Source organism: Lagopus leucura, unplaced genomic scaffold (genome assembly GCF_019238085.1).
Source record: "Lagopus leucura isolate 7727_CA_CO unplaced genomic scaffold, USGS_WTPT01 Super-Scaffold_100016, whole genome shotgun sequence".
Lineage (NCBI taxonomy): Eukaryota > Metazoa > Chordata > Aves > Galliformes > Phasianidae > Lagopus > Lagopus leucura.
In genome coordinates this window covers 221,708-241,047 of record NW_024962270.1, presented here as the reverse complement: position 1 = coordinate 241,047, position 19,340 = coordinate 221,708, and the positions used below count along the sequence as shown (strand labels likewise).

Here is a 19,340-nt window from a genome sequence, read left to right as displayed (position 1 = left end):
TGCTCCCAGCAGCTCCATTCATCCCATGTCCAACCGCAGATCCTGTGCGTGCAGCATGGTGGTGGCCCTTTGGTGACCCAGTAATCAGATGTAGCTGTTAGTGAGACTGTCGGACAGATCCTACACCGACTACTGAGCGGCCAAGGGCACCGTGTCTCCGCTGGGGCTCCATCCTCCGGGCAGGGCTGGTGATGAGCAGAGGGATGGCTGTGGCAATGGAACAGCTGGCTGCCCTCTAGCAGATTCTATCTTGGAAATCCCACACCAACACTGATGTCAGGCAGCGTCGGGCTCCTCTGCATGTCTGCTAGCTCTGTATCCCTCAGTGCAGGGCCTTCCCTCATGCCCCCCCGGTGCCAGCTGGGTCCCCCCTGAACATCTCCAAAGTCCCCACTGTCCCCAGCATTGATGACATGGCCTCGTCCTTCCCCACGCACGTGCACTGTAGCCTGAGATGGGCACTCAGCTTACTCCTGCGGTGGGGAAGGAGCAGTGCTGCCAGCACTGGGGGTCCCTGTGCTCCAGCTCAGAATGGAGGGTGGCACCTGTGCAGCCTGCAGCCATCAAGACTCCACTGCCAGGCACCAGTCTCACTCAGCCCAGGGAGTGCAAGCCCAAAAGCCATTCCCTGTCTCAAATACTTCCTGTCCCTCCCAGTGCAACCGCCACCTCCTAGCCCACATGGCCGGGTGACCCAACGCTCAGCGTGACCTGCACCAGGCAATGAGCATCCAACAAAACCATCTTCCCCCAGCAAGCCCCCTCTTGCAGAGCCCCTCCAAAATGCTGGGACCCCCCCTGGGTGCCCCACTGCTGCACCATACCTGGTCATCTCCACCAGACAGCGTGGTCCTCTGCCAAAAGCACGTGTCCTTGGTGCACGGGGCCACGGAAGGCTCCAGGCTGCTACCGTGGTGGCTCAGGGGGACATCTATGTGCCACCACCCTCATGGCCATCGTTCACTGCTGAGGCTGCAATGGAGAGATCTGCTTTTAGTACGGTGAGAAGCGACGGCTGAATTCCCCTTCCCCTGGCTGGGACGTCCGTGGTGGTGTCACACAGCTGTGCTGGGACAGCCCCAGCACCGCGGCTGTTCAGGGACACGCTGCAGTGCACAGAAAGGAAATTTGCAGCCCAGCCCCGTCAGAGCAAGAGCACGGGGATTTTCAGCGGGGTTTCTCTCTCTGCCCCTGCCTCTCATTCTCTCTTCTCGTTTTCTGGAAATGAAACAAACTCAGGCTCCGGCTTTTTGTGTCGCTTTGGTGGGGGTGACGGCCCTTCTCCTTCATTCCCCTGTGGCTGCAGTGGGGATTTTTGTCTCTGGATGGCTCCATCTCACACGGCTGCTCCCTCTCTTGCCGACCCCACGGGATGGGATTGGGCAATGGGGATCCCTGTGGTGCTGCGTGCTGCATCCCAGCAATGGGCAGCAGCTTCAGGCTGCGCGGGAGCTCTCTGTGCATCTGTTTCTTCTCTGCAATGATTGAGGGAGGATTTTTCTGGGACAGTTCTGAACCAGCCATCCCTGTGGAGTGACACTCAATTGCTGTTGTTAAATTTAGCCCTGTCTGGGGCTCGCCAGGAGCTGTGCTGGTGCAGGGATGCCTGAGCTGAGAGGTGGGGGACGGGGAGGAAGAGCAGTGTCAGGCCCTGAGTGCAGCCATTGTGGGGTGGAGAGGATATGTGTCTGAGTCCAATCACCTCTGGAGGTCTGGGGTTTACTTCAGCCTCCCATTTTGGCATCTGAGATGATAAGCTGGGCACCAAAACCTGCTCAACTCAGTGTATGTAAACCCATCTCCAGGCTGACCCAGCAACAGCATCCTGCAAAGCAATTGCTCCGAGCTTCATTTAATCAACCAGGGTAATTAGGTGATTTAGGAAGGACTGCGTGCCTGGAGGCTGCTCTGCTTCTCCCAGAGCTGAACTCTTTTAGCATCGCCCCTGCAAAGGCAGTGGCTGTAGGAGCATCCTCTGGCAGTGGGCCCCCCTAAATGCACGTCCCCCCTTAAATACACGTTCCCTCTAAATGGACATCTCTGCCTAAATGCACATCTCCATTCAACTCCACAGGTGCAGTTTGGGAGCACAGCCACAATGCTCCACCATCTGAGCCATCCACAGCTGCCTCCAACACAGGAAACAGGAGAGTAGAGCCTCCTCGCTGCCCCACTTACTGCAGGGAGAGGAGGAGGGGGGGGACCCGCTTTGGGACCTGCTCCACGTTGGCATTTCTGCTCTGGGGCTGTGCTGAGAGAGCTCAGAGCTGGGTACATGGCCTCCCACAGCCGTGGGTGGGATGCTCAGTGTGGGGCTGCATCCCTTTTTTTGGGGGTTGGGGCAGCAACTGCACCCAGGAGGGCCAGGTGTTTCCCCATAACCCAGAGCTTTGGTGCTAAAGGAAGAACTTTTGCCCACAAGGACGGAGGAGGTCGGAATCCCCAACAGCATCCTCTGCTTTGGCCGAGGGACGGGGATCCGCCGTGGTGTGCAGCACCGTGAGTCAGCATGGCCTGGCTCCAGGCAGGCATGACCACTGCATTGGGTATGTGCCAGCCAGCAGCATGTGCCTGCAAGCCCACGTGGCAAGGCTGTGCCCTGGGCACACAGGAGGAGAGATGGGTATCACAGCCCTCATGTCCCTCGTTGTCACTGTGCCCTCTGCCCATGCGAGTGCTGGGAAGGGCGCACTCCATTCTCTGCATTCCTGAGAAGCCACCGTGAGTCACCCCCCCCCCCCCCCCCCCACACACACACACAAATAGAGACACACACAAAAAGTCCCAGTAGAGATTAGACACCCTGCACCATGTTCTGAGTCATTTCTACCCGCCCCAGCCCTGAGATGTGCGCAGTTTGGAGAAACAACTGGCGCTTTCTGCCTGCACGTGGGTCCTTGGCACACCCCAAGCTGCATTCTTCTGATGCCAGGAGTCAGGCCTGGCTTTCCCACCCCATCTGCACTGCAGGATGCTGCCCTGGAGCAGCTTCTGAGGATGTTTGGGGTGGGTGGATGTGCCCAACAATGCACCCCGGGCAGGATGCAATGCCGATGCCATTCTCCAGCATCACCCATCCCAGTGCAGGCGATGCTGATACTCTGCAGTGGCGCTGTGCAGCTCTGCAGAGCCCTCAGAAATGCTGAGCAGTGGTGGGGCCGCTCCTTTGCTCCTTCCCCACATCGGCCAGGTGGTTCCTAGCAACTCCCTGTCTAGTGCCCCTGCGTTACTCATGGCAAATAGCAGTGCTGTTTGCTCTCAGACAAACCCTCCTGGGGCTTTGTCTGCAGATCACATAAACCATTTGGCAGCAGCAGAGCACCAGGTGCCCTTCGGTTTCATTTCTGGATCCTCTTTTGATATTACAGATCATATTCCTTCTGCAACCTCTTATCAGACCCCATATCCTGCCCACTCTTCCATCCCTGGGACAGGAATCTGGGGCTGCATCCCGGTCGCTGGAAATGGTGAAACCCAGCAATCCATCAGCACCTGCCTGTGCCAAGAATGTCACTTCTGTCAGTGCCTGGGCTGCTGCCACTGCAGCCCAATCTGTGATCTGAACGCCCAGAGCTTCCCATCCCTGACCCCAACCTGCACTCTGCCCCCTCACCGTAGCTCTATCTGCTTGGTGACATTGTTCCTTTCCAGCCTTTCCGGGAGCACACAGTCCTGCAGCTCCAGGAGATTCCCAGGCAGGGACGACTGGAAGGGAGTCACGTCCATGCAGTGGGGAGCATTGCCAGCAGCACGGCTGTCTGCTCTCTGCCCATCGCTCCCAGACCTGGCTCTGCCCTTTCTCTCCCAACACGGGGTGATATCCCTTGTAATTCCTTGCACTGAGTGGTGTCACAGCTTCCCTGTGTGAGCAGGGACCCCACGTTGTCTTGCTCCAAGTTGTGGGGACATGAGCAGGGGTGAGCAGTGACCAAGGTGATGGAAGGATGGGAAGAGTTTGTCATGGAAAGCCACAGCTCCGCTCAAGGACATGGCTGTGGGGCCAGGTGCAAAGCACCCGTCTGTGACACACTGCTTGTTTTGTCCCAAAATATTGTCTGGGGATGGATTTTCCCCTTGGAGTTGCCATAGAGAGCAGGCAGGATGAGAGAGGATGTCCCCATTGAGAAACAGCCCTGTGCTGGGGATGAGAATGGAAGATGTCCCCAGCCCTGTGGGGAATGAGATGGGGCTGGGATGGTGGAGGTGCCAGCAGTGGCAGCGGGGATGTGTTCCCCCAGCCTCATCCACTTGGACTGGCCTTACCCAGGGCACAGCTCCCAGCTCCCACCCCATCCCTGGGCACTTCATGCCAAGCATTCCCATCCAAAACCCCAAGATACCCACACCTCCATCACCCCCATCTGCATGCCCCAAACACCAGCCTGATCTCAGAGCCATCCCACAGACGTTTCTGCAGTGCTGGGGCTGCCCTTGCTTTCCTCTTACCCTGCAGTGATTTATAAGGTGCTTCCCACCTCTCTTATCTCACAGCTGCCAGGATGGCACAGAGCACTGTTCCTCACCTTCCAGCTTTTCTGGGGGATTCTGGGAACAGAACAGAGGGAAAGGAGCTTCTGGAAAGGGTGTCCTGGGTGTCTCCCCATCATTTCCCTCCCATGTGGCTCAAGGTGAGATTATGGGGCCAAATCATTGCCCAAAGGACAAAGAGACACCCATGTTGCTGCATGATCATGAGCATCCCTCACCTGCTGTCTGCAGGACACGGAGCCACTGCTGCTTCTCAGCAAGAAGTCACCTAGAGCTGCATCCTAATGACAAACCTTAAACTGCCATTTGGGATCTTGCCCTAAATTGTCTTTTCCTCGAGCACCGAGGGCTTAGAGGTCCAGGAGGCAGCTGCCAGTCCCTCGGGCTGCCTGACCCATACTGACCCACGGGACACACACGGCCCACAGCCCCAAAACCACTCTCCTTTCTGCCCCATGCGGTGAGAAAGAAGGTGAAACCAGGCAGGGACCGCACCTAAATCTCCCTTCCTCTGCAACCCTCCCTTTCCTCACCTCGCTGCCGGCTGCTGGCCAGGACGTGGAGCCAGCTGGGTCCTGTGGCCGAGCTCCGCGCCGTGTTTACCCTCCCTTTCCCTTTGTTTTTTCCTCTCCTCCTGTCATTGCCACCCTGGAGGAAGAGAGGGAGAGGCCGTGCTCACACGCTCCGTTAACCCGCGCTGTGATTCTCCCCCTGATGCCTTTGGGAACGGCTCCAGCACGCTGACGGAGCGCTGCGGGTGCCGCCTCGGGATCACCTTCTCCTGCAGATTCCAGCTGTTGGATGAGCATTTCACCACTCGGCTCTCTGCACTCCACGATGATGCTGCCGGGAGCCCTGCGCTGCCTCGTGCTCCTCTCCCTGCTCAGGGAGGGCATCAGTGAGGTCAGGAGGTACTACATTGGGGCCGTGGAGACCACCTGGGACTACGTGCACAGCCAGCTGCTCTCCACACTGCAGGCACCTGTGGGGTAAAGCTCTTTCTGTTGCCATTCTACACAGGGCTACTGGCTTACACGGGTCTGGGTGGGTGTACATGGGGCAGAGCAGGAAATCCCTAAGTGCCATCCCTTTGGGACGGGATAAAGCTGCAGGGAGAGCACAGAGCTGCCCTGCTTTGCTTTAACACCTTGTGCTTGTGATGTGCTGCGAGCTGGGAGCCGCCTTTCCAGCTGTACTTTCTCTCATCCCTGCTCTCTATCTCAGCTGCTTTGGGAAGATAGAAGCAGAGGTGGAACTCCATTGCCCTCTGCTCTGGGAGCAGTGTTCCCACGCTGCAGCTCACAGCATGAAGGCTCTGTGCTGTGCCTGTCCTCACTTTCTAGCTCTTAATCTCTGCCTGAACTGCATTGCTGGGGCTGAGGCTTTTTCCTTTAGGGAATGAATAGAATTTCGAGTGTTTGGGCATAAAAAGGTGTTGGTATGCAGCAAGAGGAGGGAGGAAGGCATGGTGGCTTTGCCTAAGTGCTTTGCAGTGGGAAGAAGTGGCTGTTGTGTTGTTTGAGCATTGAGATGGTGGTATTTGGAGACAGAAAGCTGTGTGTCCTCTCACTGGATGGGCTCTCTGAGCCTGGGGTGGGGAGTGGAGCTGAGAGATGCATCACGGTGGGTCCATCTGTACCCCTTGGAGGTGCTGGGGGGGTCGAGCTGGTGTCTGCTCTGTTTGCTTGTGTGATACTGATGGGATGAGTGTTTGGAGCTGATGGGAAGCCAAAGCTGTGGGTGGTAGGGGGCTCTGCCCCATGCTGCTCCACCAACACCCCTGTACAGCCTCAAGCCGCTCCCAGGCATGAGTCTTTCCTCACCGATGAGAGAAGAAGAGGGACACAGGAAAATACCCAAAGTGCAGAGAAAGGGCAAGCAAAGGAGAGCCATGAGCCTCTGAGCTGTGCCCCGCACATCTCTTACTCCACTGCTTCTCCCTCATGGGATCAGCACTCCGCAGCATCCCTGGGAGTGCACCTCCAGGAGGACATCTGCTGTTGCTGTGACCCACCGGGCTGAGCTGCTTTCACCTTCCCAATGAGTTCCATTTCTCTTCTTCCTCCCAAGCACGAGCACAGTGGCCCCGGGGGTCCCAGCTCCGGCTCTGCGCTGCCGGCCACGTAGCACCGACCTGTCTGAGCGCTCCGGCAGCACGGGGTGTTGCCTTTGGCCGTCTCCTGGCTCCCAGAGATAGTGCTGCTAACAATGCCGCTCGGCCGAGCCAGGAACCTCTCTGCTCCTCGGCCGCCCCGGGGTAGGAAGTCGGCGGGGACTGAAGTGCGGGGAGCTGCCAAAGCGCTCCGGCCACACGTCCCTGCGCTCAGAGCGGCCCTTTCGGTCCGTGCAGTGGTTCTGTCACCCTGGCTGGGATCCCGTGCTGAACCGTGGAGCCTCAGATCTCAGAGGGAGCTCCATGCTGGGCTTTCCGAGAGATGACTGAGGATCCAGCCCCGGGGCGGGCAAGGAAGGGTCTCCCGACAGCAGTGTGGGGGCGAATGCATTGCGCTGTCCTCAGTTTCTGAGTCAGTCTGGCTCCTTCCTCTTCCCCTCGAGGAATAGTCAGGCAGGGAACTGCTGCTGGGCTCAGACCTTGCTGTTTCTTCAGTGGAAAGAGAACACCACCTGGTCTTTGCTCCAAACAAAGCAGGGCTGGAGGCGGTCTGTCCGCTTACTGGAAATGGGCTCAGTGCTGGGGCTGGGGCTGATAAGCAGCCTCTGAAATCCCTGGAGAGAGGAGCGGCTTTGTTATCCTGATCAACGTGCTGGACTCCTTCTGGAAAATGAATTTGTGAAGCTGCTTACAGATCGAAAGTGGCCAGTGGAGATAAGTGGGGTGTGAAGTACACTCAGGCATCCTTCATCTTCCAGCTCCAAGGAGTGTTTTCTCAGGGTCTGGCTGGAAATGCCACTTTGGGCAGAGAAGAAAGGCATGCAGGGATGTTGCCCTGCAGTTTCTCCGAGGGAAGCTGAGGAGGAGGGAAAATGACACACATACAGAGCACAGTGGGCTGTGGGGCAGAGCAGCCCTGCATGGCACTGTGCCATGCACCACCGTGTCTTCTTCCCCTGTGATGAATGCCACGACATTAATCACTGCCACGTCGGCATCCGTGAGCTGAGAAAATCCTTTCCAAACACACCTGTGGTTGTCATCAAACAGAAAGGATGCGACAGTGAGCAATCCCAGGCGGGAAAGGGAGGAAGAGGATGGCTGCAGCTGGTCCGTATACTCAGCTTTTCCTTCCTCCTGCAGTGTGTCAGGGCCCCAGGAACCACAGCCCACTACGCCCGGTGCCCTCCCAAGGTACAGGAAGGCAGTGTTTGTGGAGTACCTTGATGCATCCTTCACACAGCCCAAGCCCAAGCCAGCGTGGATGGGTAAGAAACACCTACGGTGTGCTGAGCCCAGTGGCCAGACTCATGGTGGATGCTGGTGAAGGCCATCAGCTCCTCATCCAGCAATAGGATCTCGGGGCCCGTGGGTGGTTATGCCAGCCCTGCTGCTTGACCTCATCATTTTTCCCCTCCAGGTCTCCTGGGTCCCACCATCCATGCAGAAGTCTATGACACAGTGGTCATCACCTTTAAAAACCTGGCATCCCACCCCTACAACCTCCATGCTGTTGGGGTGTCCTACTGGAAGGCATCAGAAGGTAAGTTGGGCGACAGCCGTGTGCTGCACCTCTTGCTCTGTGCCTGCCTCCCAGGAGGGGGCACGTCCCTCACCAGCATGGAACTAGATGATCACTGAGATACCTTCCAACCCAAGCTGTTCTGTGATTCTATGACCCTGCTGCCCACCTACTCCAAGAGAAAGGGCTGGTACAGAGTTGGCTTATCTTGGGGAATAGCAAGACAATGCTCAGCCCAAGGCGAGCCTGTATCGATTAGAGAGGTAATATGTTGGTTAAACCTAAGATTGGATGCTTAGGACCGGTAGGACCATGTATCCTCCAGCAGTGGGGCAGGTGGTGGTGTATGCCCCCAGTAAGCATAGCTCTGCTCACTGCCCTGAAACCAGCCATTGCATGCAGAAGTTGGGCTAGCTGAGGGCTTGAGGTGGGGAAGAAGCACTTCTGTAGGCTCTTCGTGTTGGGGATGATGCTTTGGAGAAACCAGACTGTTATTCTGGCTGCAGGTGCAGGGTATGAGGATGAGACCAGCCAGCCAGAGCAGGAGGGTAACAGAGTGGATCCAGGGAAGACGCACACCTACATCTGGGAAATCCAGCAGAACCAAGGCCCCACAGATGGCGACTCCCAGTGCCTGACCCACTCCTACTCCTCCAATGTCAACAGTGTGAAGGACACCAACTCCGGTCTGATTGGAGCCCTGCTTGTGTGCCGGCCTGGTAAGGGCAGCACGGGATGGGGATGGACCAGGTACAATCCTGAACTGAGAGGCACAAAAACCAAAGATGCCTTCCAGAGGCTGTGTGGCAGTGGGTCAGTGAGTTGTGCTCAACGGCAGCGCTTTGGGGGTTCGGCCCTTTCCCCAAAGAGTCTCTTACTGGTGTGGTAGACAAACACTCAGATTTCCTTGCTGGAGAGAACCTGGTTACTTCTTTTCCTTGTGAGACTTTAGACTAGAGATAAAATTTTGCCCTGTAGCTGAACCTCATTTATTCATAAGATGAATTTCTATGGAAGCGTAAATGTTTGTCTTTCCTTCAGACCTCCAAGCTATGATCATTTATTGCCAGTCAGGGCACTTTGCCAAACAGGATTTAGTTGGAAGACCTAAAGGGAAGTTTTATCAGCAAGGGGAGAGGCAGAACACCTGGGGCACTGCCTCAGCCACACTAAAGCTGTCCTGTGTCCTGATGAACACGGAGATGACATCTCAACTGTTAACACTCTTTAGGGTGTAAAAAAGTGAACTTGGCGTGGGATTGGCCCTCTATGGCTGAGCAGTCTCCCATAGGTAGTTGTCCAGACCCCTCTGTAGTCACCAGAGAGGAATGAGCACCTGTGGGGTGCGACTCAGCTCCCATGTGCTGTCTGCAGCCCCATGACTCGCCACGAGCAATTCCTCCAGCGACAGTGATGTCTAGACAAGCAGTGCAGACAATGGGGATGATGAAGGGGATGGATGAAATGGATGAAACGGGCTCTTCCAGGTGACTAAGTGATGTGAGAGCCAGCGAGGGGAAGGCAAGGCAGAGTGACCTTTTAGAGCCTGCTGGAGGAAGCTACTGCACAGCCACTGGGCTCGGGGGACAGCCTGGTCTTGATTTAACAGTTCTTGGAGGGCAGAAAGCGACTTCCCGTGGGAGATGGGCATGCTACTTGTTGACTTGTAAAGAGACCCATCCCATGTCCTGTTGCAGGGACCCTGGTGAGAGATGGGGCGCAGAACACGCAGCAAGACCTCGTGATGCTCTTTGCAGTGTTTGATGAAGGTAACTAAGCTAAGTGAGCTGAGCACATTGGTGTCACTGCATTCAGCCTGCTCTGAGGCATATGCTTTGGCCACGATGTATGTGCAGCCATTCGGCTCCTACACTGAGCTCCTACATCTCCTTCCTCCATGCTCCAAACTTGCACCCACCACTCATTCCCTTCACATGGGCTGAAGGAGTAATGTCTTGTTGTGTGCGGTGCTCAGTGCCACGCTCATGCAAAACCATGGCCAGGCCTGCTATGAACTTCCACCAACCACTACACCCCCTCTGGATTTTGGCTTTCAGACTGTCTCACCATTGTGGGAAGGTTGCATTTTTCTTTGGAATACTCTCAAGCAAGAGCTAACTACATCCTCCTCTCTCCACAGGGAAAAGCTGGTACTTGGATCCCAACTCCCCAGCCCACAACAGGACAGAGCTGCATACCATCAATGGTTACATCAACAGTTCACTGCCCGGTGAGCGCTGCTGTGCTGGGGACAAAGGGGGAAAGTGGCACTTGAAATAGCAGACAGACCATCACATCTCATCTTCTTTACCTTGTCCAGTCAAAGTGAGGCAGGACCTGCTGCCTGTGTTCCAAGTGCAGCTGACCTTGGATTTCTCCAGGAGTGGCACTGGTGGCAAAGTTGCATCTCTTATAGCTAGGCTGGGGGTAGCACAGAGGGCAGGATCCAGCTCTCACTGGCCTGGCTCTGGTAGCACCTCTGTAGGGTTTGGAAAGCTTCTATCAAGGGAAAGCAAAGGCTGATCATGGTCTCAGTGAATGCAGGAAATGGCAGTTTCTGGTGTTCTTCTGGAAGAGTAATAGAATCACAGAATCGTTCAGGTTGCAAAAAAACACTAAGATCATCTAGTCCAACAGTCAAGAAGATCTAGAGCTGCCTGGTAGTGAGGAATCTCCAAGGGAAACTGGGAAATATCATCAGGAGACACATTACCATCAGCAATCACTCCCTGATGAACCCTTCCCTGAAACCTCCCACCTGGATCTGGCCTTTCTCCAATAAAAGGCAAAAGCTAAACTCCCCTGCATCCCCTGGCATCATGGACACATGGAGAGCTGAGCAGACCTCATGGTCTTCCCCTCATGAAAGTGCTCACCTTCACCAGCAGCCCCCAGCTGATGGGCAGGTCACGATGGAGAGGTGACAACAGAGAGCTGGTGGCCTCACGACAGAGCCTCCACCCTGTCCCTCCTGTTGGGATCTATTCCAGCCACTTGAGGTGCTCAGTGCTAAAACTGTTTGACTCTGGTTGACTTTGTTTGGCTTCAGCTTCCAGGAACTCGTTCTCATTATTCCCTTCCCCATGAGATTACTGAGCTCTTTGGCAAACAGTGATTTCTCTCCAGGAGAATCCTTTTACAAGTCATTTTTTCTCCCATTTCCTAAGTGTGCTCAGGTCTCTGAATCTCTCCGAAGAAGGAATTTTCTCCAGCCTTCAAACCATCCTAGTGACCTCTCTCTACCCTTTCTGGGGTATTTAAACTCTGCTGAAGACATGCTGGAGCCTTGTCCCAGCTGTCCTGTTGGAGCATCAGGATTGCTGGTGCTATGATCAGACAAATATGTCCCATTTCCCAGCTTCTCAGAATCAGGCTCTGCATCCTTGACACCAAGAGTGTGGGGTTAGGGCTAGGGTTAGGGACATGGAGATGACTGCTGAGTGCTGTCCTTCCCCCTGGCAGGTCTCACGCTGTGCCACAAGAAGCAGGTCCATTGGCATGTGATTGCCTTGGGCACTGGGCCAGAAGTCCACTCCATCTTCTTCGAAGGCCACACGTTCCTGGTGAGGGGCCACCGCCTCAGCAGCCTAGAGATCTCCCCTGCCACGTATCTCACAGCCCAGACCACGCCAGGAACAGCTGGCTCATTTCGGATATTCTGCCAAATGCCGTCCCATCAGCAAGGTAACCTCAGGGCTTAGGGGAAAAGAAGTTCAGGGGACTGGCTGGGCTCTGTGCAGTGCTGTATCTCCAAGGCCATCCCTGTTCAGCCATGTTCCATTGACGTGCAACCTGGTCCCTGGCCAGTATGGCATGGTTGACCATGTGATGGTACATTTGATGGAGATAGCAGCGGAGAGATCATCTCCCAGCAGGGCCTGGGACTTACCTATGCAGGTAAGTCAATGCAGCCCTTCCCATCCAGCTGGCATGGAGGCTGTTGTGAAGGTAGAAGAGTGCCCAGACGAGCTCCAACAGAAGATGGGGCACCCCTCAGACGAGCCAGAGTACATGGATGAACCTGAAGAAGAAGAGGAGGAAGGTTATCACGTCATCCAGGTGCGCTCTTTCGCCAAGAAGGACCCTGTGACGTGGACCCACTACATCGCAGCAGAGGAAATGGACTGGGACTATGCCCCTGTGAAGCCACCATCTCTGGATAGGTGAGAGTGAGCTCCTGTGGCCATGGGGCTGCTCCTCAGGGAGGCAGCTCTGCCAGCTCTTCCCCTTCTCCCCAGAAGTTTGTTTTCCTTCCCTGCACATGGGCCCATGTACAGCCTAGCTTAGACTTTCTTCAAAGAAGCACTGGACACTCCTCTAAGGCACTGGGGTGTCTTGGGGTGATGCTGTAAGAGCATCTAGGTAGAACAAGATAGAACAAAAGGCAATGGCCTTATGTCATGCCAGGGAAGGTTTAGGTTGGATATTAGGAAAAATTTCTTCTCAGAAAGAAGAAGAGGTGATGCACCGGCCCTGGGGCTCCTGCACTGCCAGTGAGTATCACTTGCAGTGTTATTCCCCAGTGTGGTGAGATTGCAGGGATGGGTGTCCCACTCCATCCACCAACAGGTCCTGGGCAGCTGGTCCTTGGGGAGTGGAGGTCTTGATGAGGTTCTGGCAGCATCCTGCATGTGGCTATTTGCTCCTTCTTGCCTTCAGAAACACCAGCAGACTGTTCCTGGAGGCTGGCCCACAGCGGATCGGTTCAAAGTATAAGAAAGTGATGTTTGTGGAGTATGAGGATGCAACCTTCAAGAAACGCAAGGTGTCATCCCAACCAGGCCAGGGAATTCTGGGGCCTGTCCTAAAGGGTGAGGTTGGAGATCAGTTTAAGGTAAGACAAATTGCTTTCCATGCAGAGGTTGGAAAGGGTGCTCTTCCTCCTAACAGCTCTTACTTGCTACTGGTAGCTTTCCAAGAGCTTTGCATTGCTGCTCCCTGCCCCTGTGTGTTTGTGGGCATGGAGGTAGAGGTAACACCTTTGGCAAAGCCCTAAGAGAGCTATTTAGGGAAGTAAATGAAGGGCTTCATGCAGGGAAGTGCTTTGAGGCTGTTGCCTGCTGTGTGTGTGCTGTGCCCTGGTCCTCTGGGGCCTCCTGGATTGACAGAACCCTTCTGTCTCATATGGAAAGTTAGACTAAGGATAGTAACCTGCCTTTTATAAACCTGACATTTTCATGCCCTCCCAAAATGTGCAACGAGTGGGTACCTCCTGGAAAGATGGGCAGAGCAGATTGGTAGAAAAGCAGTCATTTCTTCTATCCTGCCTCCTGCTTTGTGGTCCTGCACATATCCAGGCTCCTTTTAGGTGCTGGCAGATTCCAATCCCAGTGCACCAGGGTCCAGAACTTCACCCCTACACAGGGCTCACAGCATCCAGACAGAGCTCACCATCCCCAATGGCTGTCTTTGTTTCAGATCGTGTTCAGGAATCTAGCCAGCCGACCATACAACATCTACCCTCATGGCCTCACCAGAGTAAACCCATACCATGCCATGAAGCCCTCACAAGGTAAGGCTGTAGGCAGGCGTTGGGAATTCAGGACATCAGTTGATCAGTACCATTTTCCTGGGCCAGGAGAGCTTTCTGCAGCCCATGATGAGCTGCCCAACTAACCCATCCATCTGGAGGCTTGAAGCCTCCAGACACAGTTCAGGACCTTCGTCTTCAAGCTCCCCCGTACTGCTCAGAGACCAGACAAACCTTCCAGTTTCTGAGGGTCTCAAGGGCTTTCAAAGTCAGGCACATGGCTCTCCATCCTCACTCGACCCAGGGTTGGTCCTGGGTTGGCCCTGGGTTTAAGAAGTTTTCTATGCAACTTGTGCCATCCAGAAACCTTTCTGAGCTCTTTTATGAAGTGGGATAGAGGAGCAGCCTGGAGGAGCAGCCCAGAGCTAACAGACCTGCCCTTGGCTGTGTGTTGGCAGAGAAGGATGTGAAGGACATTCCCATTGGCCCTGGTGAGTCCTTCACCTACAGGTGGAGCATCACAACAGAAGATGGGCCAACGCAGGCGGATCCTCGCTGCCTCACCCGCTTCTACTACAGCTCCATCAACCCTGTGCAAGACACAGCCTCAGGCCTGATTGGGCCCCTCCTGATCTGCTTCAAGAAATCCATGGACCAGAGAGGAAATCAGGTGGGTACTCCCTCCAGGTGTGGCAGAGAGAGCATCCCATTTCCTTAGCAAGCTGGTGCTTTGTCACTTTAACAGGCTGAAATAACGCTGAGAGGAGAAATACTTGGGTAAAACCAAATGTGACTGTCCTGTTGTCTTCAACCCTAACATCAGTTCCAACCCTCTGCCTTCCTCACTCCTTCTTTCCAATCCCGGATCCTACCTTAGTGTAAAGCAGTGAACGGCTCCCCAGGCACCCAGACCAAGGGGCCGATCTGGACAGACCCCACTCTGGGGCTGATCTGGATGGACCAGCAGCATCCCCTTCCCTCTCTGCTCCCAGATAATGTCGGATGACATGAGGCTGGTGCTGTTTTCTGTCTTCGATGAGAACCGCAGTTGGTACCTGGAGGAGAACATCAGGCGGTTCTGCACTGATGCAGCCCATGTGGATACTCAGGACCCCCAGTTTTATGCCTCCAACGTGATGCACAGTGAGTGCAAAGCAGGGAGACCCAAGCTGCTCCCCACCCCAGGGAAAGGGAACCTGCATGGTCTTGACGAACCTCTCATCCCATGCTCTCTTCCAGCTATTAATGGCTTTGTCTTTGACAACTTGCAACTGCAGCTCTGTCTGCACGAAGTCGTGTACTGGTACGTGCTGAGCGTTGGGGCCCAGACAGATTTCCTCTCAGTTTTTTTCTCTGGAAACACATTCAAGCACAACATGGTCTTTGAGGACATCCTCACCCTTTTCCCATTTTCTGGAGAAACTGTTTTCATGAGTGTGGAAAAGCCAGGTGAGTAACATGGGCTATTCTATAAACCATCCCAGCAGGGTGGATGGAGCACTTCCAGCAAGGCCCTGCTGGCCACTGGGACCTGACCACGTTTTGGCAGCCCCGAAAACAGAGGGATGCACAGCAGCAAAGTGAAAGGCAGTGATCAGATTCCTCCAGTGCTGCTCATGGCATCTCATTTACCCACACCACTTTGCAAGAACAGCCGCTCCGGCTGCAGAGCAGTTCAAGGAAGGATTTGGGAGTTTGACTCCTTTGAGGTTCGATAATTTCCTCCTGTTCAGCTTTTCTTTTCCCCTCGGCGTTTGCAAAGTGGTGCCGTTAACCATTTCCTTACCAATGGAGGAAGCAGGCTTTACCGTGTGGCCACACGCTGCTCACGAGCGCTGCGCCAAGCTAAGTCACAGCCAAACACTGCATCCATCCGAGCTCTGCTGATCTGAGGAAGGCCAGCAGCAGATGACAGCTCTCTCCAGCGTCGGAGCTGCGTTATTGCATGCTGCTCGGCGGGGATGTGAGCAAAGCACAGCCTTTCCCTTTGAGTAGGAGAGATGTGATGACTGTGTCTGGGGGAAAAGTGTATCTGCAGGCATCATCGCATCTTCCGGGGGCGGATTACGGTGATGGCTGTGCTGTCATCATCCCGGGGGTGCTGTGGGTTCTCGGTGCGTCACTTCTCATCAGGCCTTGTGGCAGGAAGCACCAGCCCTGCTGATGGTGCTTGTTCATTTCTGATGTCACCTGCAGTCCTGATGGCTCCAAGATCCTCTGGGCTCTGTGAGATCACTAGCATGGCCTAGAGGTGGCCTGAAAATGAGGGTCACACTGTCAAGGGATGGGTTGTGGTGGGTTGATGGTTGGACTAGATAATTGTTGTGGTGTTTTCCAACCTTTATGATTCTATGTAATAATCTATTTGATTCTCTTCTGATTCCTCACTGTGAGGGCTGGTGGTTTCCTTTTGTCTTCCCCTGAGACAGGCATTTGGACACTGGGGTGCATGAATCCTGATTTCAGAGACCGAGGGATGCATGCCAAGTTCACGGTCACACAGTGCCAGCTTGAGGGAAGTCCTGGTGAGGAAGAGTATGAGGATTATGAAGAGGAAGACTTTGAGCTCCAACCCAGGGGTTTCTCTAAGAGAAAGAAGAAGCTCAGGCCATGTGTGAGCGAGCAGCCCAACAATGTCACCTCTTCCAAAAATGAGACAAGGAAGCCAGCATTGTGCTTGACAGAACCCAGCCATGGGGCCCTGCCACACAATGGCACGAATTCTGGACCCTCTTCCAATGGCACATCAGCATTCCCAGAGAGCCCACATCCAGATGATATTTCCACCTCCCCTCTGCCAGAGATGCACTATGACGTAGTGTCATATGAGTCCTTCCTGGCAGATGAAGAAGAACTGTCAAAAGCCATCAGCCAGGACCAAGGTGCTGGGGCGCTCCCATCTGGAAAATACACCAGTGGAGAAGTCCATGGCACTGTGAGCTCAAAAGAAGGTCTGCACCAAAGTAAGCCGGCTCCAGAAGATGCTGTGTTGGAAAAGAAGGTGTCAAATGTCTTAGAAGTACAGGAGCCAGTAAAAGCAGCAATGGTCCAGGCTGGTGGTACTTTACAGATGCTGGAAACAGAGACTCAAAAACCAACGGCTCACACAAATGATCTGTGGAACAAAACTGTGTTTGCTGCTGGCAAAGGCCCTCTGCAAGGCAGCAGGAGCTCATTTCAACAGGATGACCTGGAGCGCAGTCTGGGACTTCAAGTCACATCGTCAGAGGGTGCTGATGTAGCACCCTTAAATCTCCATGAGTCAAGGGAGGCAAGCAATACAGGACGAACGTTAGGCAGCGACAGTAACTCCTTCACACCAGACAGCCCTTTGGGACCCTCAGCCAGGACAGAGGACATCAGAACTTCTCAAAGCCACCATGCAGAAAGCAATCACTCCTCCAACGAGTTAGACGCCAGACTGAATAAAAGACTTCACCAAGTGGTTTCACAAGGTTTTAATGAATCTTTGGGAGGGGAAAATGTTTCTTTCTCAGACCTACAACCTGTACAAGAACAAATCCTTACAGACATGAAGAATTCTTTGCCTGCAAACAGCAGCATGGAAGAAGCCAAAGGACTTGCCAAAGGCACCTTTGCATACAGCAATGACCTGGAGCCTTCCAGATACTTAACGACAGAAGAAAGGGATGAGTTAATCCTGGAGGCAATGTTTCAGGATGCTACAGCCACTAAGGAGTTGCCAGAGACAGATAGCCTTGTCCTTTCTGAATCAATCATGGCCAATGACACAAGACAGTCCCCAAGTGCACTGAGCATGGGTGTCCCCAGCTGGAGACCCCGACAAGCTAGGTCCCTGCAGAGCAGAGGCTTTGACCATGGTCTGGGTCTTCCCAGCCCCACTTCTGGCAGCAGGGAGTCCCTTTCTGTGGGTAATGGAGCAGAGCAGGATCAGCAAAGCAGCTCGCTCCCCACACAGGCAGTGATGGCAGCCAGCAGCTCAGCACTGCAAGATGCTAACAATGCTACAGATGTGGCCTCAAACTGGGACCCAGCCTCACCAGAGGCAGCAGGGCATGCTGTGGGCTTGCAGAGCCCAGCTTTGTCTGCCATGCAGCCAAGTGGAGGGGCTGCCTGGGGGGATCTGAGGGACAAGCAGGCAGAGGGGAGAAGCCAGTTGGAGGAGGAGACAAATGCTGTGGAGCAACCATATCGAGAGAAGGCCTGGTTCAGTCCCCAGGGTCTGGAAGCCAACGCCACAAAGGACACTGTGCCTGAGAGCAGCTCTGGGCAAAACCCCAATGAAATCCCTACAAAAGTGGCTCCTAAGGAGAACACTTCCCTGCCTCTGAGCAGCCCTGCATTCAACCATAGCACTTTTGAGAAACCAGACAAACACGTGCAGGCCAATACAGATGGACAGCAGGTGCTTGGCAGGAAAAATGTTCCTGGAGAAACTGGGAGAGTGGAAGAGCCTGAGGAGGATGGGGAAAGTGGCAGCACAGCGGGGAAGAGGAACCATGCAACAGAGCATGGGGACAGCCTGAACAACGAGACCCTCTCTAGCCTCTTGATGTCAGAATCTAACGTCACAGATTACGACGACTATAGCGAAACAGAGCAGGATTTTGACATCTATGAGGAAAATGAGCATGACCCACGCTCCTTCCAGGGGCAGATACGACAATATTTCATTGCTGCAATAGAGGTGATATGGGAATATGGGAACCAGAGACCCCAGCACTTTCTAAAAGCCACGTAAGTGTTGCTGCCTCTCATATGTTCCCCTAGCATTGCATGGCATGGCTCTTTATGTAGTCAGCAGCTTGGGATTGCCAGGAACTCAGGCCTGTGACTACGTGACCCAGTCAGGTAGCCTAGGAGTAGGATGCTCCCAGCACTGCATCCCCAGTAAGAGGTTTGATACCTCCAGAGTCCTTGAGCATCTTTACAAATGGCTCAGGGATGCGCTAGGCTCTGTAGAGCAGATCTGCTCCCCTCACTGCCAGATTGCTCAGCATAGGTGCACGTGGCTGTGCCCTGGGGACAGTGTCACCTTAACTGTTTAACTCCAATCACTCCTGCAGGGACCCCATGAGCGGCAGGAGGAAACCTCTCCGGCAGTACCGCAAGGTGATTTTCCGAGAGTACTTGGATGATGCCTTCACTCAGCCGGCGATGCGGGGAGAGCTGGACGAACACTTGGGCATCCTCGGGCCGTACATCAGGGCAGAAGTTGAAGATACCATCATGGTGAGTTCTTCCTATAAACCCTGACCTCTCCCCTTGGTTGGCACTGCTCACTGAGTGGTAGGATCCTTTAGGGTAAAGGGATTGTAAAAAGGGTAATGAGCTTTTGCTTCCCATCCCCTCCGGTGCAGGTCAAGTTCAAGAACCTTGCCTCGCGGCCTTTCTCCTTCCACTCTTCCCTGCAAGGCTATGAGGAGCTGCAGGGAGGTGAAGCGGTGCAGCCCGGTGAGCTGCGCGAGTACTCCTGGAAGGTGCTGCCCCAGATGGCTCCCACCACACATGAGTTCGACTGCAAGGCCTGGGCTTACTTCTCCAATGTGGACCTGGTGTGTGGAGAATTATTGGCAGCATGTCTGGGCTCTGTATGTGGGGTCAAGGCTTTTCCTATGGTGCTGTGCTTAGAACAGCTGGTGGCTGTGTAGATTCTCAGCTGACTAATATAGTGATGAACTTATGCCTTTCCCTTCCCTTCCCTTCCCTTCCCTTCCCTTCCCTTCCCTTCCCTTCCCTTCCCTTCCCTTCCCTTCCCTTCCCTT

At 54.5% G+C, this 19,340-nt stretch overlaps 1 protein-coding gene and 1 long non-coding RNA gene across 2 annotated transcripts in view; one reads left to right on the top strand and one right to left on the bottom strand.

Annotated features, from left to right (window-relative positions):
- Positions 1–150: 150 nt before the first annotated feature.
- On the bottom strand, positions 151–5,038 carry LOC122182952. Its single transcript, XR_006180046.1, has 3 exons — positions 5,022–5,038; positions 825–972; positions 151–185 (listed from the first exon to the last, which is right to left on the bottom strand). It is a non-coding gene; the product is annotated as an uncharacterized LOC122182952 (long non-coding RNA).
- Positions 5,021–19,340, top strand: part of F8 (coagulation factor VIII) — a 19,556-nt gene continuing 5,236 nt past the window's right edge. Inside the window, exons 1-16 of the mRNA XM_042876647.1 lie at positions 5,021–5,477; positions 7,745–7,869; positions 8,022–8,144; positions 8,630–8,842; positions 9,821–9,892; positions 10,264–10,353; positions 11,586–11,807; positions 12,049–12,286; positions 12,783–12,957; positions 13,542–13,635; positions 14,052–14,263; positions 14,586–14,736; positions 14,833–15,042; positions 16,023–18,312; positions 18,642–18,807; positions 18,936–19,130. Coding sequence (XP_042732581.1) covers positions 5,290–5,477; positions 7,745–7,869; positions 8,022–8,144; positions 8,630–8,842; positions 9,821–9,892; positions 10,264–10,353; positions 11,586–11,807; positions 12,049–12,286; positions 12,783–12,957; positions 13,542–13,635; positions 14,052–14,263; positions 14,586–14,736; positions 14,833–15,042; positions 16,023–18,312; positions 18,642–18,807; positions 18,936–19,130 — 4,764 coding nt within the window. The 5' untranslated portion in view covers positions 5,021–5,289. The remainder of the gene's footprint in view (positions 5,478–7,744; positions 7,870–8,021; positions 8,145–8,629; positions 8,843–9,820; positions 9,893–10,263; positions 10,354–11,585; positions 11,808–12,048; positions 12,287–12,782; positions 12,958–13,541; positions 13,636–14,051; positions 14,264–14,585; positions 14,737–14,832; positions 15,043–16,022; positions 18,313–18,641; positions 18,808–18,935; positions 19,131–19,340) is intronic.